Genomic DNA, 17,363 nt, shown 5'->3' on the forward strand with positions numbered 1-17,363 from the left:
TAACCCATAGAGGAAGGAATGGGGAAGAACGGCCAATAGCCTATGCTTCGAGGATCTTGGCGATGGCTGAGAGGAAGTGCGCCCAAATCGAGAAGGAAGGACTAGCGGTGATATTTGCAGTAAAGGAATTTCACCAGTATCAGTACGGGCGGAAATTCACCATAGTGACGGACCATAAGCCGTTATTAGGGTTATTAAAAGAAGACAAGTCAATACCCCCGATCGCATCAGCTAGAATCCAATGCTGGCCATTGCTACTGGCGGCGTATAGATACTTTCTCCTATTATGGGGAGCCCGGGTAATAGTGCCAGCTCAAGGCCATCGGGCAATCTTAACCGAGTTACATCACGGACACCCGGGGTGTCTAAAATGAAGATGCTAGCTCGAAGCTACGTTTGGTGGCCAGGATTGGACACAGACATAGCAGCCTTGGTACGTTGGTGCCAGGAGTGCCAACAGGGGCAAAGAGTGCCACCAGCTGCGCCATTGCTCCCGTGGGAATGGCCAGGCAGACCCGCCAGCATATTGACCACGCCGGCCCTTCATGGGCTCAATGTTTTTGGTGATAGTGGATGTCCACCGGGTAAACACGGCAAGAACAGCATCGACAACCGAAAAGCTCAGGGCCTCGTTTGCAACACACGGACTGCCGGAGGTATTGGTGTCGGACAACGGAACGGCATTCACAAGTGGGGAATTTGGAAAATTCCTAAAAGAAAACGGAGTCCGCCACATCAAAACGGCCCCTTACCATCCAGCATCCAACGGCCTGGCAGAGAGTGCGGTCCAGACACTAAAAGCGGGACTCAAGAAGCAGCCGGCAGCGTCAATGGACACAAAGCTCTCCCGCTGGCTGTTTGATTACACGACCACACCGCATTCCACAAGGGCATACCGCCAGCTGAACTCTTAATGGGAAGGCGGCTGCGAACGAGGCTGAGTCTCCTTTTCCAAAATTTAACGGGGAAAGTGGAGAAACATCAGGAGGCCCAATGCAGGGGGCATGATAATAGTCAGCAGCAGAGACATTTCCAGGTTGGGGGCACCGGTTTGGGTCAGGAATTATGGGAATGGTCCAACTTGGTCAAAGGCACGGTAGAGTCCCAAACAGGGCCCATATCCTATGAAGTTTCGATAGGAGGTAAGGTGCTGAAGAAACACGTAGACCAAATAAGGGCAGCGGAACCTCACCTGGAGGCAGGCGAAGCAGGACCGCCTCAAGCTGGGATAGCCCAGACGAAAAGGATACCCACACCCCAGCCCCGAGCAATTTCTCCAGACCCTGTCATCCAGTCATCAGAGTCGGAGATGGACACGTTTGACCAGGCCGCCGCGACACCTCGCCATGAGGAGGAGGAAGAACAACTTCCAAGGAGGTCGCCAAGAAAAAGACGGGCACCTATAAGGTACACCCCGCCCACGTCGGAGAACGACCCGGCGGACGACACAGAGGTGACAGACCCGGACATGAGGAGCAGGAAGAAGCTCAGAGGAATGCCAGCTGGCAGGAATTCCTCGGACCTTTGGGGGGGGGGAGGTGTAATGACCTCCAATTAGCATTATTGGTTGGCCAATTGGAGTATGAGCTCCCTCAATGATAGCTCATTGAGGGGGCCCATATAAGGACCTGTGTAGGCTTTGTGAGCAGTCTTAAGTTGACTGGAATGCTAACAGCACTGTTTTGGAGCTTCTCTTGTATCTAGTTATTGACAATAAATATTGGTGTGGTGACGGGACTCCTGCCTCCTGTGAATTATTACATGCGACTAGGGGTTTTTCACAGTAACTTCATTGCAGTGTTAATATAAGCCGACATGTGACAATAAAGATTCTTATTATTAAATTTAAATGTGAATGCTTAGATTGTGGTAAATTAAGATTGGTGTGTTACATGCGTGTAGTTTGCCATGTGGAAATATGATGGTGTTGCTATAACTGATAGAAAGGTTGGCCTGAGTATTAAATATTACTGGATACAAGGTGTCCAGAAAGATAGGAAATGGTGGCTGTATTGATTAAGGATAATATTGTAGTGCTGGAGAGAGTTAGAGAAAGAGGATGTCCCAGAGGGATCAAGGACAAAATCTATTTGGCTCAATTTAAGAAACACAAAAGGTGCAATTACATTACTCAATCTAGTCCAGTGGGCACCAACCAGAGAAAAGGGAGCTAACGTTTTGAGTCATTGTCAAAGCTGACTCAAAATAGTAACTCCCTTTCTCTCCACAGATGCTGTGAGACCTGAGATTGTCCAGTATTTTCAGATTCCAGCATCGGCAGTAATTTGCTTTTATCTTAACTATCCAAATATAGACTGGGAGAGTAGTACTGTAGTGTAAAGGGCAGAGAGGGGCAAGAGTTCCTGGAGTGTGTTCAATAAAATTTTCAACATAATAGTTTCCAGCCTAACAAGAAACAAAGCACCACTAAACCTAGCAATTGGGACTGAAGTGGGCCAAGTGGATCAAGGGACAGTAGGCAATATTTTTATGATCGAATGTAAGAAGGCAGATAATGTCGAAAAATCAGAATAAAGCCGCTGTGAAGAAGGGAGGGAATGAGAGTTCACTGTCGAGTAAAAGGGCCAGCCCGGGAGCTGGCAAGATAGCGGAGACTGGGTCGCTGGATGTGGCCACACTGCTTACAGCAGAAAAGATGACCAAGGTGATGGCCTTAGAGAAGCAGTTCGCAAAGCACATGATGGTGTTGAGGAAGATGACGGTGACGTTAAAGGTGTTGGTGAAGGAGGCAATTTACCAGGACTTAATGGTAGAACTGGTGAGGAGGCAAGCGGGTTTTGGCCGAGTAAAGACGGCATTGTACAGCAGTGGGGTGCAGTTTGGTGTGGTGTATCCAGCGAAGTTGAGGGTGATCTGCAACTCCATAGACTTTCACTTTGAGACAGTGGAGGCGGCGGAGGCGTTTGTGAAGGCAGAAGGCTTGGGCAAAAGTGAGGAACAGGATTGAAGACTGGTCATGAAGTAAAAAATGTAAAACAGAACTATATACATACATTTTTTACATAGTTCTGTTTTATATTTTTTACTTCATGCTGTTATATGGGTTAAATTTGGCTTTGTTTTTTGTAGCGACAGTTTTTCCTGAGATTTATATGTTGCACGGGACAAGTTGGGATTGAAGGGGCAATGTTTTTCTGGTTGTTTTACTGGGGGGGGGGGGGGGGGGGGGGGGGGGGGGCGCATGTGCCCCCGCACTAGCAAGCTTAAGTCAGCTAGTGAACGGAGGTGTGGTGGGGGTACGGACTGCGGACATTGGTGAGCAGATTTCGATGGACCAAGGCGGTGTGAAAACTGCAGGCGAGCTTTAATCGGTTGTCCGCTAGCAAGGCGGTGCGCCAATTGAGGCAGGCGAGGGGAGCAGTTTTGAGTATGGGGAGAAGGCGGGACGCATATTGACAGGTCAACTTCAGAGGGAGGGAAATTGTGGAGTGCGGGATAGGACAGGGAAATTGGTGGTGGCCCTGGGTCAGACTAATCGGGTGCCCAAGGAATTTTACAAGATGTTGTATAGGTCGGAGCTACCGGGGGAGGATCGGGAGATGCAAGAATTCCTTGATGGTTCGGAATACCCGAGGTTGGAGGAGGAGCATAGAGTTACACATTGGAGGGGCGATAGGGGAACAGCCAATTGGGAGGATGCAGTTGGGGAAGGTAGCAGGGCTAGAGGGTTCCTGGTAAAGTATTACAAGAAATTTAGGGACAAGTTGGCGTCACTGATGGTGGGGATGTTTGAGATGAGGAAGAGCATACTGCCACTGACTTTGGGGCAGGACTCTATCTCCTTGCTGCTAAAGAAGGATAAGGATCCGACCGAGTGTGGGTCATACAGGGCTATATCGCTATTAAGTGTGGATGCAAAGATATTGGCGACGGCGTTGGTGGTTAGGTTGGAGTGCCTCCCGAAGGTGATAGGGCAGGACCAGACTGGGTTCGTGAAAGGGAGGCAGCTATTTTGAATATTAGTAGGGTGTTGAATGTGGTTATGGCACCGGCAGAAGGGGGGGGGGGGGGGGGGGGGGGGAGCTGGGGGAGACATAGGTGGTGGTTGCGCTGGATGCAGAAAAAGCGTTTGATCGCATAGATTTGAGGTATTTGATTGTGGTGCAGGAAGGTTTGGGATGGGGCCGCGATTTGTGGAATGGGTACGGTTACTTTATAGGGAGCCGAGGGCAAGTCTCCGCACAAACAACATGAGTTCGGGATATTTTGCCCTGCTTTGGATACTGGGGGGGGGGGGGGGGGGACTTACCAGGGGTAAGCTATGGGGTACAGGTCTCTGAGACAGAGTCTGTTCCTGTTGCTCAGAAGGGAAGGGGGGGAGGGGAGTAGAGCATTAGTCATTGGAGACTCCATAGTTAGGGGGTAGATAGGAGATTGTGTGGGAACGAGAGACACTCGCAGTTGGTGTGTTGCCTCCCAGGTGCCAGGGTCCATGATGTCTCGGATCGTGTTTTCGGGATCCTTAAGGGGGAGGGGGAGCAGCCCCAAGTCGTGGTCAACATAGGCACCAACGACATAGGTAGGAAAAGGGATAGGGATGCAAGGCAGGAATTCAGGGAGCTAGGGTGGAAACTTAGAGCTAGTATAAACAGAGTTATTATCTCTGGGTTGTTACCCGTGCCATGTGCTAGCGAGACGAGGAATAGGGAGAGAGAGAGCAGTTGAATACGTGGCTACAGGGATGGTGCAGGAGGGAAGGTTTCAGATACCTGGATAATTGGGCGTCATTCTGGGGTAGACAGGACCTCTACAAACAGGATGGTCTACACCTAGACCAGAGGGTTACCAATATCCTGGGGGGAAATTTGCTAATGCTCATTGGTAGGGTTTAAATTAATTCAGCAGGGGGTTGGGAACCTGAATTGTAGCTCCAATATATAGGAGGTTGAGAGTAGTGAGGTCATGGGTAAGGTTTCAAGGTTGCAGGGGTGTACCGGCAGGCAGGAAGGTGGTTTAAAGTGTGTCTACTTCAATGCCATGAGCATCCGGAATAAGGTGGGTGAACTTGCAGCATGGGTTGGTACCTGGGACTTCGATGTTGTGGCCATTTTGGAGACATGGCTAGAGCAGGAACAGGAATGGTTGTTGCAGGTACCGGGATTTAGATATTTCAGTAAGCTCAGGGAAGGTGGTAAAAGAGGGGGAGCGGTGGCATTGTTAGTCAAGGACAGTATTACGGTGGTAGAAAGAACATTTGATGAGGACTCGTCTACAGAGGTAGTGTAGGCTGAGGTTAGAAACAGGAAAGGCGGTCACTCTGTTGGGAGTTTTCTATAGGCCTCCGAAAAGTTCCACAGATATAGAGGAAAGGATTGCAAAGATGATTCTGGATAGGAGTGAAAGTAACAGGGTAGTTGTGATGGGAGACTTTAACTTTCCAAATATTGACTGGAAACGCTATAGATCAAGTACTTTAGATGGGCCTGTTTTTGTCCAATGTGTGCAGGAGCACAGTATGTAGATAGGCCAGCAAGAGGTGAGGCTACATTGGATTTGGTACTGGGTAATGAAGCAGGACAGGTGCTAGATTTGGAGGTAGGTGAGCACTTTGGTGATAGTGACCACAATTCAGTTACGTTTACTTTAGCGATGGAAAGGGATAGGTATATACCGCATGGCAAGAGTTATAGCTGGGAGAAAGGCAATTATGATGCGATGAGGCAAGACTCAGGATGCAAAGGATGGGGAAGGAAACTACAGGGGATGGGCACAATTGAAATGTGGAGCTCATTCAAGGAACAGCCACTGCGTGTCCTTAATAAGTAAGTACCTGTCAGACAGGGAGGAAGTGGTCAAGTGAGGGAACGGTCGTTTACTAAAGTAGTTGAATCACTTGTCAAGAGGAAGAAGGAGGCTTATGTAAAAAATGAGATGTGAAGGTTCAGTTAGGGCGCCCGAGAGATACAAGTTACCTAGGAAGGACCGAAAGAGAGGGCTAAGAAGAGACAGGAGGGGACATGAGAAGTATTTGGCAGGTAGGATCAAGGATAACCCTAAAGCTTTCTATAGATATGTCGGAAATAAAAGAATGACTAAGGACAGTAGTGGGAAGTTGTGCGTGGAGTCCGAGGACATAGGAGAGGTGCTAAATGAATATTTTTTGTGAGTATTCATGCAGGAAAAAGACAATGTTGTCGAGGAGAATACTGAGATACAGGCTACTAGACTAGAAGAGCTTGAGGTTCATAAGGAAGGAGGTGTTAGCAGTTCTGGAAAGTGTGAAAATAGATAAGTCCCCTGGGCCGGATGGGATTTATCCTAGGATTCTCTGGGAAGCTCAGGAGGAGATTGCTGAGCCTTTGGCTTTGATCTTTATGTCGTCATTGTCTAAAGCAGGGGTGGGCAAACTTTTCCGTGCAAGGGCCACATTCAGAAATTCACAATTCACAAAGGGCCGCATAGTATATTAAGTAAAATAATTACTTCACCCGGTTATGATTCTGGGCGCCTCATATAGAACATAGAACAGTACAGCACAGAACAGGCCCTTCGGCCCTCGACGTTGTGCCGAGCAATGATCACCCTACTCAAGTCAACGTATCCACCCTATACCAGTAAGTAACCCAACAGCCCCCCCCCCCATTAACCTTAAAAAAAAATAAAAAAATAAAAAAAAAATTTTTAAAAAAAATTTTTTTTTTTTTTTTTAATGACTTGGTGGGCCGCAGAAATACCTTTGGCGGGCCGCATGCGGCCCGCGGGCCGTAGTTTGCCCACCCCTGGTCTAAAGGAATAGTGCCAGAAGACTGGAGAATAGCAAATGTTGTTCCCTTGTTCAAGAAGAGGAGTAGAGACCACCCCGGTAACTATAGACCAGTGAGCCTTATTTCTGTTGTGGGCAAAGTCTTGGAAAGGTTTATAAGAGATAGGATTTATAATCATCTAGAAAGGAATAATTTGATTAGGGATAATCAACATGGTTTTGTGAAGGGTAGGTCGTGCCTCGCAAACCTTATTGAGTTCTTTGAGAAGGTGACCAAACAGGTGGACGAGGGTAAAGCAGTTGATGTGGTGTATATGAATTTCAGTAAAGCGTTTGATAAGGTTCCCCACAGTAGGCTATTGCAGAAAATACAGAGGCATGGGATTCAGGGTGGTTTAGCAGTTTGGATCAGAAATTGGCTCGCTCTAAGAAGACAGAGGGTGGTGGTTGATGGGAAATGTTCAGCCTGGAGTTCAGTTACAAGTGGTGTACCACAAGGATCTGTTTTGTGGCCACTGCTGTTTGTCATTTTTATAAATGACCTGGAGGAGGGCGTAGAAGGATGGGTGAGTAAATTTGCAGATGACGCTAAAGTCGGTGGAGTTGTGGACAGTGCGGAAGGATGTTGCAAGTTACAGAGGGACATAGATAAGCTGCAGAGCTGGACTGAGAGGTGGCAAATGGGGTTTAATGCAGAAAAGTGTGAGGTGATTCATTTTGGAAGGAGTAACAGGAAGACAGAGTACTGGGCTAATGGTAAGATTCTTGGTAGTGTGGATGAGCAGAGAGATCTCGGTGTCCATGTACATAGATCCCTTAAAGTTGCCACCCAGGTTGAGAGGGTTGTTAAGAAGGCGTACAGTATGTTAGCTTTTATTGGCAGAGGGGTTGAGTTTCGGAGCCATGAGGTCATGTTGCAGCTGTACAAAACTCTGGTGCGGCCGCATTTGGAGTATTGCGTGCAGTTCTGGTCGCCACATTAGAGGAAGGATGTGGAAGCATTGGAAAGGGTGCAGAGGAGATTTACCAGGATGTTGCCTGGTATGGAGGGAAGATCTTATGAGGAAAGGCTGAAGGACTTAAGGCTGTTTTTGTTAGAGAGAAGAAGGTTAAGAGGTGACTTAATTGAGGCATACAAAATGATCAGAGGATTAGATAGGGTGGACAGTGAGAGCCTTTTTCCTCGGATGGTGATGGCGAGCACGAGGGGACATAGATTTAAATTGAGGGGAGATAGATATAGGACAGATGTCAGAGGTGGGTTCTTTACTCAGAGTAGTAAGGGCGTGGAATGCCCTGCCTGCAATAGTGTAAGGGCATTTAAATGGTCATTGGATAAACATATGGATGATAAGGGAATAGTGTAGACAGGCTTTAGAGTGGTTTCACAGGTCGGCGCAACATCGAATGCCGAAGGGCCTGTACTGCGCTGTAATGTTCTATGTTCCGGTGGACCAGGCAGGGGTGTCCCATGTCCCCTTTGTTATTTGCACTAGTGATTGAGCCGTTGGCCATCACATTGAGGTGTTCAGGAGTGTGGAAGGGAATAGTGCGGTGGGAGGGGTGGAACATAGGGTGTCTTTATACGCAGATGATTTATTATTGTATGTGTCAGAGCAGAGTGTGTCGACGGGGGGCATTTTGGATCTGCTCCGAGCGTTTGTTTCCTTTTTGGGGTAGAAATTAAACCTGGAAAAATGTGAATACTTTGTGGTGTCCCGTCTGAGGGTGGGAGAGGGCTGCTATTACGTGAGGCGGCGACCCGATTTAGATATCTGGGGACACAAGTGGCACGAGATGTTTGGGGGGGGGGGGGGGGGGGGGGAGTTGCAGCTCCATAGGAACAATCTTATTAGTTTGGTGGGGAGGGTGAAGATGGACATGGCAAGGTGGGATAATCTTCCTCTGTCACTGGCAGGCCTGGTGCAGGCGATTAAAATAAATGTGTTGCTGCGGTTTTTGTTTATATTTCAGTGGCCGACGATCTTTTTACCAAGGCGTTTTTTTAAGGGGGTGGAGAAGATGATTACCTAGTTTATTTGGGGGAGGGTGTGGAAGGTGACTGGGATTAGGAAGGTACTTCGGCAGAGAGGACGGCAGGCAGGGGGGTTGGGTCCCGAATCAATTGTATTATTACTGGGTGGCGAATGATGAAAAGGTGAGGAGCTGGGTTGGGAGAGGGGAGGTAAAAGAGTTCCAGTGGGTTAGAATGGTGGAGTCTGTGCAAGGGGTCGGAGCGGAGGGCGTTGGCAACAGGGCCGCTCCCGATGGCCCCAGGTAAAATATTCTGGGAGTCCAGTGGTGGTGGCGACATTGAAGATCGGGAGGCAGTTGAGGCAGCACTTTGGGCAGGGAATCATAGGTTTGAGCCAGGGAAGTGGGATGGGAGATTTCGGAGATGGGAATTAGGGTAGAAAAGGATTTGTTTCTGCAGGGCCTTTTTGCAAGGCTGGAGGAGTTGGGGGAGAAATATGGACTGGGACAGGGGAGGTACTTAAATATCTGCAGGTTCAGGATTTTGCCAGGAAGGAGGTTCAGAGCTTCCCAATAGCGATGACCTCCACAATGTTGGAGGCAGTATTGACGACAGGAGGAATGAAGAAGGGGGTGGTGTCGGTGATTTTGGAAAGATTCGGGGGAGGACAAGGGGATTAAAGCAAAATGGGAGGAAGAGTTGGGGGAGGGTATGGAGGTTGGGCTGTGGTAACAAGTGCTCCAAGGGTAAACGCTCAACCTCGTACGCGAGGTTGGGGTTGATACAGTTGAAGGTGGTATATAGGGCGCACCTCACGAGGGCGAGCCGTCTCTTTGAGGGGGTAGAGGATGCGCGTGAGCACTGTGGGGTGAGTCCGCAAACCATGTTTACATGTTTTGGTCCTATCCAAAGCTGGAGGGGTATTGGAGGGAGGTCTTTAAGGTAATATCGGGGGTGGAGCATGTGAGGTTCGAACCAGGGCCCCAGAAGCCATATTCAGGTTTTCGGACCAGCCTGGACTGCAGGTGGCTGTGGGGGCAGATGCCTTTGCCTCACTGATTGCCTGAATGCGGGTCCTGTTGGAGTGGAGGTCAGCTTGTCTGCCCTGTGCTTCGGCTTGGCTGGGGTACCTGCTGGAATTTCTGACGCTCGAGAAGGTGAAGTTTGAGTTGAGGGAGAAGATGGAAAGGTTCCACAATTCATGGCATTGTCTATCTTGCACTTTCAAGAATTAGATGCCATCAAGCATTGGGGGGGGGGGGGGGGGGTAACGTTGAGTGTATTGTTTCGCATATATGTGATGACTTTGGATTCTCTTTTGGTCTTTCTTGGTTTGTACTTGGGATATAGGGGGGTTTTGGATTTGTATGTTGAAGGAGATGCTATGATATGGAGATGCCGGCGTTGGAATGGGGTGAGCACAGTAAGAAGTCTGACACCACCAGGTTAAAGTCCAACTGGTTTGTTTTGAATCACTAGCTTTCGGAGCACTGCTCCTTCCTCAGGTGAATGAAGAGGTGGGTTCCAGAAACATATATATATCGACAAAGTCAAAGAGGCAATACCATACTTTGAATGCAAGTCTTTGCAGGTAATTAAGTCTACAGGTACAGACAGAGCGACTGGAGAAAGGGATAATCACAGGTTGAAGAGCTGTGAATTGTCCCAAGCCAGGACAGTTGGTAGGATTTTGCATGCCCAGGCCAGATAGTGGGGGATGAATGTAAGCGATATGAATCCAAGGTCCCGGTTGAGGCTGTACTCATGTGTGTGGACCTTGGCTATAAGTTTATGCTTGGCGATTCTGCGTTGTCGCACATCCTGAAGACCGCCTTGGAGAACGCTTACTCGAAGATCAGAGGCTGAATGTCCTTGACTGTTGACATATTCCCCGACTGTAAGGGGGCATTCCTGCCTGGCGATTGTCACGCGATGTGCGCTCATCCATAAGGAGATGCTGGTTGGGGGATTGCTATGGTATTTGTTATTGTTGGTTATCTTTTGTTGGGTGTATATTTGAAGAAAAAGTGGAAAATGAGGAGAATAAACGTATTTAGAAAAACACAGTACCGGAATAATACTGATTTCATAGAGCTAGTGCGGGTACAGATGAAGTACATTGAAGAGGTCTCTGGATGACAAGAGATATAGATATTAAGAAAAAGTAGGTCCATGACAGACATCAGGTGAACAATTTAGCCAAGAATCAGGCTGAATATAGAAGTTTTAGATAGGAAGTGAAAAAGCTTATAAGAGAAGCAAAAATAGAGTATAAGAGACTAGCCGCGAACAGAAAAGGGAATCCAAAAGTCTTCAATAGGCATTTAAATGATAAAAACAATGGGGCTGATTAGGAACCAAAATGGGATATACTCATGGAGGCAGAGGACATGGCATCTATCTTCAACAAGTTACCACCAAATCTGCTTCCACCCTTTCAAGCAGTGCATTCCCCACAGGAGACCCCCCCCCCCCCCCCCCCATTGTGTCTGGGGTGGCCCTCAGATGGATTCTAGGGACAACTCCCTTAAAGACTCTCAAAGAGATACCCCAAAAGAGCATCCCCCCTGTCAGGAAGCCCCCCCCCCCCCCCCCCCCCCCAAGAGAGACCTCCCTCCCTTCCCATGTCAGGAAGCCCCTCCATTGTTTGGGGGGGGGGGGGGGATGGTTGAGCCTCGGATGTACTTTGGGGGGCAACTCCCTTTAAGAGTTACCCCCTTGGCCCACCATGTCACGGCAGCAGTGGGACCAGAGCATTGGGAACGGGCGGCGATCCAGTTTTCTTCACAAGCCCCGGATTCTTCGCCTCATCGGTAATTCCGCTGAGGGAAATCTACAATCAATAATTTTGTTTGATAATAGGCTGTGAATGGGAAGACATATTTCATAGGCTGAACATTGTTCTTCTTTCACATCAATCTAGAAGGTCAGGTGAGACCTCAATTTCACATCGCGTGTAAAGGCTGCTGCTCTAGCAATGCTGCATTCTCCCAGTACTGTGCCAGTCCAGATTATGATTTTAAATCTTGAATCCATAATGTTTTGGCTCAGATTATAAGATTACTGGGCAAATATGTAGACATTCTGTATTTTACAGTAAGATGGAGAGCAAGTTCTATTAAAACAAAAATATTAAATCCATGATTACAGGATAGAACATGAATAAAACATCAAAAACGACACAGCAATCAAGATGATAAGTATTTGTAATAAAAAGCTTCTGATCTTTTCCAGATTGTATTTCTCCAATGTCTCCCAGCAATCTATTAATTACAAGACTTTTTGTATTTGATGAATTTGTGGGAAAATGTGAAATGGAGGGAGAACTAAAGAACAGTATTATTTAAATGGAGAAAAACTGCAGAAAGTTGCAACACAAAGCAACTTGGGGATATTTGTCACAAAACAGAAAGCTAGCGCACAAGTGCAGCAAGTCTTCAAGGGAGTACAAGAGCAGGGAAGTTTTGTTGCAACTGTACAAGGTACTGGTGAGACAACATCTGGAGTACTGTGACCAGTTCTGGGCCCCTTATTTAAGGAAAGATATTATTTCATTGGAGGCAGTTCAGAAAATGTTTACTAGAAGAATCCCCAGTGTGGAGGGATAGTTTATGAGCAAAGGTTCAACAGTTTGGGACTCTACTCATTGGAATTTAGAAGAATGAGAAGTGATTTCATTGAAACATATAGGATTCGTAAGGGGTTTGACAGGGTAAATGCAGAATGTTTTCTTTCGTGGGTGATTCTGGGATCTGAGGAAGGAGCTGCGCTCCGAAAGCTCGTGTTTGAAACAAACCTTTTGGACTTTAACCTGGTGTTGTAAGACTTCTTACTATATTTAAAGCTGAGATAGATTAGTGATCAGTAAGGGAATCAAGGGCTACGGGGAAAGGGCAGGAAAATGGACGTGAGGAATGACAGATCAGCCATGATTCCATTGAATGGTGGAGCAGGCTCAAGGGGCCGAATGGCCTACTCCTGTTCATATTTTGTACGATCTTACAACTCAGTGAACCACGTCTGAACTTGATTCAAATCCCCTAAAATTCCTTTGCTAATATTCCACCCAGTACTTTGCCAAACACAATACCTTCGACTACTTCCAAGCAAAGTGTGATTATGGCGCAAAATGTTAATTCATCCGTCACAGACGGTTATCATTTTGAACGGACATCTGGCAAACTTATCCTATATGTAATTCAAATTAGATTGAAGAATATTTTTAAGCGGTTGGATAAAACAAATTGATTTCACTCACATAACCGATTTAAAATATAATTCAGATCTGAAACTGCAAATCTATCAAGGCCTTTCAAACTTATTGCTTTTGAATGTATTTATCTTTTATGAAAACATTTGAATCAATAAAATGTAGTTAGTCAGTGCAAGATTAATAGTAATGAGTGGATAAATATTGTTCTTTTTCCCAGCTTTGCCTCTTCTCGAAGCAACACTGGCTCACAGAGGCAACTAACTACTCTGGCAACAGTTAACCTGAATCTGAGTCCAAGACCAGCTTCTCCAAGACAACCTGCATCTGATCCGACAACCCCACTTGGCAGTATAAAAAGGACTTCGAGTATCCGCAGCCGGAAGAGCCAATAACCAACTGAATTAAGAGATTATAATTTACTGAGATTTAAAATCGTTAAAAGCACTAAACAAAACTTTTAGCGAGATTCTTCAATATTCCTCTGTACACAGAATTTTATATAACATTATACAGTGTGCTGTATAACCAGCAGTGCATGTCACAAATTCTTGAGAATGAAAATAAATTCACAGATTCAAAACTGTTTTTCAGTTTTATTTAATAGTGACCACTCTTATTACTGTATTTTGTTTTTTTTTAACCAATTCAGGAATAAAAGCTATCAAGTTACCCTATAATTAGAAATATATGACCACCCAAACACATTTCCAAATAAAGGTGTAGAATATAATTGTGTCCTGCAACGTTTATTTTTTTTTGCTGAAATTATTTTATTGAGATTTCTGCAGTTTTACAGAGTTTAAAAAAAGATCATATATTTACATAGGAATAACCCCTTTTCCGCTTCCCCCTCTTCTTATTCTTTGGTACAGCAATGGCCCCTCACTTCCTTGGCCGTTGGCTTGAACAAGTTGGTGAATGGCTTCTATGTTGTGGAAGTCCTCTTCCGGCCCTCAGATGGTGAATTTGATTTTCTCCAGCTAGAGAAATTCTGACAGATCGGCCAGCCAGTCTGCAGCTTGAGGGGGTGCCGCTGATTCTTCGGCTTGCAATTAGGGAGGAAAAGGCAAGGACATCCGCACCGCTTCCCATAAATAGTTATGATTGGTCTGATACCCCGAAGACTGCCACTTCCAGACTTGGCTCCACCCTCACAACCTTGGACATTGCTTCAGAAGGCTGTCCAGAACCCAACCAATCTGGCACATGTCCAGAACATGTGGGTGTAGTTGGCTGGGTCTCCCCATCAGTTAACATTTGTCCTACACGTAAGCGAAGAACCTGCTCATTCAGATTCTAGTTAGGTGTGCTCTATGCCTCACTTTCAGTCAAGACTTAGCCGTGCGCATGTGGAGTTGGCCTTGTTAAGTGCTTCACTCCAGAGTCCCCACCCTATTCAGTCCCTCGTTCTTCCTCCCAATTCTCCCCCCCCCCCCCCCCCCCCCCACCCCCCCTCTCCTCCCAGTGGGGAACGTGTCCCTACCAGCAGTCGTCTGTACAGGTCCCCCCACATTGCCCGTGCCCAACCGTTCCTCTAACAGTGTCTCGGTGTCAGAGGGTATGATGTCTCCTTGAGAAGTAAGATTTTTACCTGGTGTCGCAGTTCCCATTTGGTAGTTGTAGTCTTTCTGTCAGTTCTTCTAACGTCGCTAGTCTGTCCTGTGTAGAAGTTGCTAACTGTCAGCCCCCCCCCCCCCCCCCCCCATCTCTTAAATTGGCATCCATTGTGACTGGCGCGTCCTGTGACATCGCAGGTGGGGGCCTTAGTGAACATTTCGGTCAGACTGAAGTGCTGACTCATTTGATTCGGAGTGTGGCTACCACCTTTTGGCTTGAGTGTTTGGCCAACGGGGATGGAGGTGCCGTTGTGGCTCCCTGTCCAGGAGCTCTCCTCCAAAATCACCGTTTCCTTCACCCATCTCCTCACTCTTTCTGCTGTGGCTGCCCAGTGGCAGTATTGTAGGTTTGGGAGGGCAGTGCCACCCATGCTTCGTTTTCTCTTTAGGACCTTTTTGGGGATCTTTGGATTATTTCTCTCTCCACCTCCCCCCCCCCCCCCAATTTTTGTCAACTATGTTGAAGAAGGCCTTGGAGATGTACATGGTATGGATCGGAGCAGGAACCTGGGCAGCATAGATCTTGTTCATTTGCATCCTCCTTGCTCGGGAGAGCGGGAGTGTGTCCCGCCTCTGCAGGACCTTCCCACCAGACTGCTCAGGCTCCATTTGTGGAACCCACAATTTGTATGAGCTGAATCCATGTAGGGGTCAGTCCAGTGTTTCTTCACCGTACTATCACTACTAACCCACCAGGTTAAAGTCCAACAGGTTTGTTTGAAATCACGAGCTTTCGGAGCACTGCTCCTAGTCACCTGAGGAAGGAGCAGTGCTCCAAAAGCTAGCAATTTGAAACAAACCTGTTGGAATTAACCTGGTGTTGTAAGACTTCTTACTGTGCTCACCCCAGTCCAACCGTGCAGACTGGTGCAAAGTAACGATTCAGTTCCTCTGCCATTTGTTTCCTATTATTACTTCTCCATCCGTTTTCCAGTTGTCCAATGTCTATTTTTGCCTCTCTCTTACCTTTAATATATTGAAAAAAACTCTTCCCATCTTCTTTTATATTAATAGCTAGCTGGCACTCATTTTTCATCTTCTCTCCCCTTATTGCTTATTAGTTGCCCTCTGCTCGCTTTTAAAGGATTCCCAATCCTCTGCCTTCCCACTAATCGTTGCCATAGGCAAGAACTGATAAATATTTTCAGTTCAGTATTCTAAGTAAAACATTGCCAGATTTTGCCAACTGTTGTTCAATTCAACAGATTAGTCCTTGCTTTTTCACTTTTTTCCCGCTTGTTCATTTACGCTTTCTTCTTACATTTGAAATGGGGGAATGCAGGTATGGAAGAATTTGTTGGTTGTCAGTTAACTGCTAAGTACCAGCAAATATTGTGTGTAATTTGCAGCTGAATATTAGGGTCTGATACAGGAATAAGCTGCGACCCAATGTGAAGGGGAATGCCACAGGCCTCCGATTCCTCCATTGTTGATCTTGTATTTGTTATTGGGTGGAAAGTGGCATAGTAAAGAAACAAGCTATTGTTGGCTGCTGGCTTAATGAGGTGAGAATTAAAGGGAAAATGTTACTTTGAGCAGTATCTTTCCTATTCCCTCACACCCCACCCCCAATCATGCCGTCTTCATCCCCTCATGCTCATCCACTTCCTTTGACCTTCCCACCACACCTCACGCTCATTCACCTCCCCTGACCTTTCCACCATCCTCTCCCCACACTTATCTCCATTTCAGCTCTCTTTGAACTCCCTGCTCAATTGCTGCATGTTTAACCAGTTTCCTTCCTGTTTTCCTATTGTTCATGCAATAGCTTTACTTACTTTCAAAACTTTATAATAAATTCAAATTTGGGTAAGAACTCTGCCAACTTTTCTATAATTTTTCCTTCATCCTTCAATTCTCTCATGATGCCAATTTTCTTCATAGCTCCATCCCTATCTGTTGCTCTGAGGTTTTATTTGTCATTTTAAAAAATTGATGAATAAACACTCTTGTCTGCCTTTCTTTCCCCCTCATATTCAAAATTAGAATCAGTTCCAAAGATGAACTTTAAAGTTCAAAATTTGGGAATGCACAAGCAAGGACTGGCTGAGCACAGATATTTTGGGATGGGGGGGTGGTGTAGAGCTGGAGGAGATTAGACATGTGTTTGGGATGGGGGGGGGGGGGGGGAGTGTAGAGCTGGAGATTAGACATGTGTGGTAGACAACTAGCTGGCAAATGCAGAAAACTCACACTTTCAAAGCAAAATTTCAATACAAAGACGATTGATGAGTCGTTGGTGGAGCACAGATTTCACCATTGTGACTCTTTATGCACTTGAAGACAGTATTTTTCAAACTTTTTTGCCCGAGACCCATTTTTACCAATGGCCATCCTTTGGGACCCACGCCATCTATCATGACTCAAGATGGCCGAGCTTTGTGACTCATGCCGTCCGAAATTCACAATTCACCATTTTCACTTACTTTTGATGTGACAAGTGAGTCTGCTCGGTCCTCATGATCTCACTTTGCTATTCAATTTTACATTTCTGGTAATGACTTGAGCTGATGATTTAACATCTCACTGTGTTCATTACAAAAAATCATGAGGTTCATCCTTGAATTCGCCATGCTCAGACTCAAAATGCCTTTGGAGTCGAGGGTTTTAATCTTTCATTTTCCAGTATTTCCCTGCATATAACACACATGAACTTTGCATCCTGATTTGCAGTGGCACAATTAATAAACCCATACCTCTAGAAATCATCTTTATATTGCTTTGTTCCCATTTTCAGCTTCTCCTTCATGGGTTGTTCACCAGAGGCCCTGGAGCTCATACCAGCATTGCTGGCAGCTACAAAATGGATGTCTCTCGTGCACCCAGAACACGTGA

The 17,363-nt window shown here is 46.5% G+C and overlaps 1 protein-coding gene across 1 annotated transcript in view; it reads left to right on the plus strand.

The window, feature by feature from the left end:
• The window catches only part of ccdc39 (coiled-coil domain containing 39), a 187,870-nt gene extending 174,357 nt beyond the window's left edge, over positions 1 to 13,513 (plus strand). The window contains exon 20 of the mRNA XM_038816334.1: positions 13,130 to 13,513. Coding sequence (XP_038672262.1) covers positions 13,130 to 13,304 — 175 coding nt within the window. The 3' untranslated portion in view covers positions 13,305 to 13,513. The remainder of the gene's footprint in view (positions 1 to 13,129) is intronic.
• Positions 13,514 to 17,363: the final 3,850 nt, after the last annotated feature.

This window comes from Scyliorhinus canicula, chromosome 13 (assembly GCF_902713615.1).
Source record: "Scyliorhinus canicula chromosome 13, sScyCan1.1, whole genome shotgun sequence".
NCBI classification, from domain to species: domain Eukaryota; kingdom Metazoa; phylum Chordata; class Chondrichthyes; order Carcharhiniformes; family Scyliorhinidae; genus Scyliorhinus; species Scyliorhinus canicula.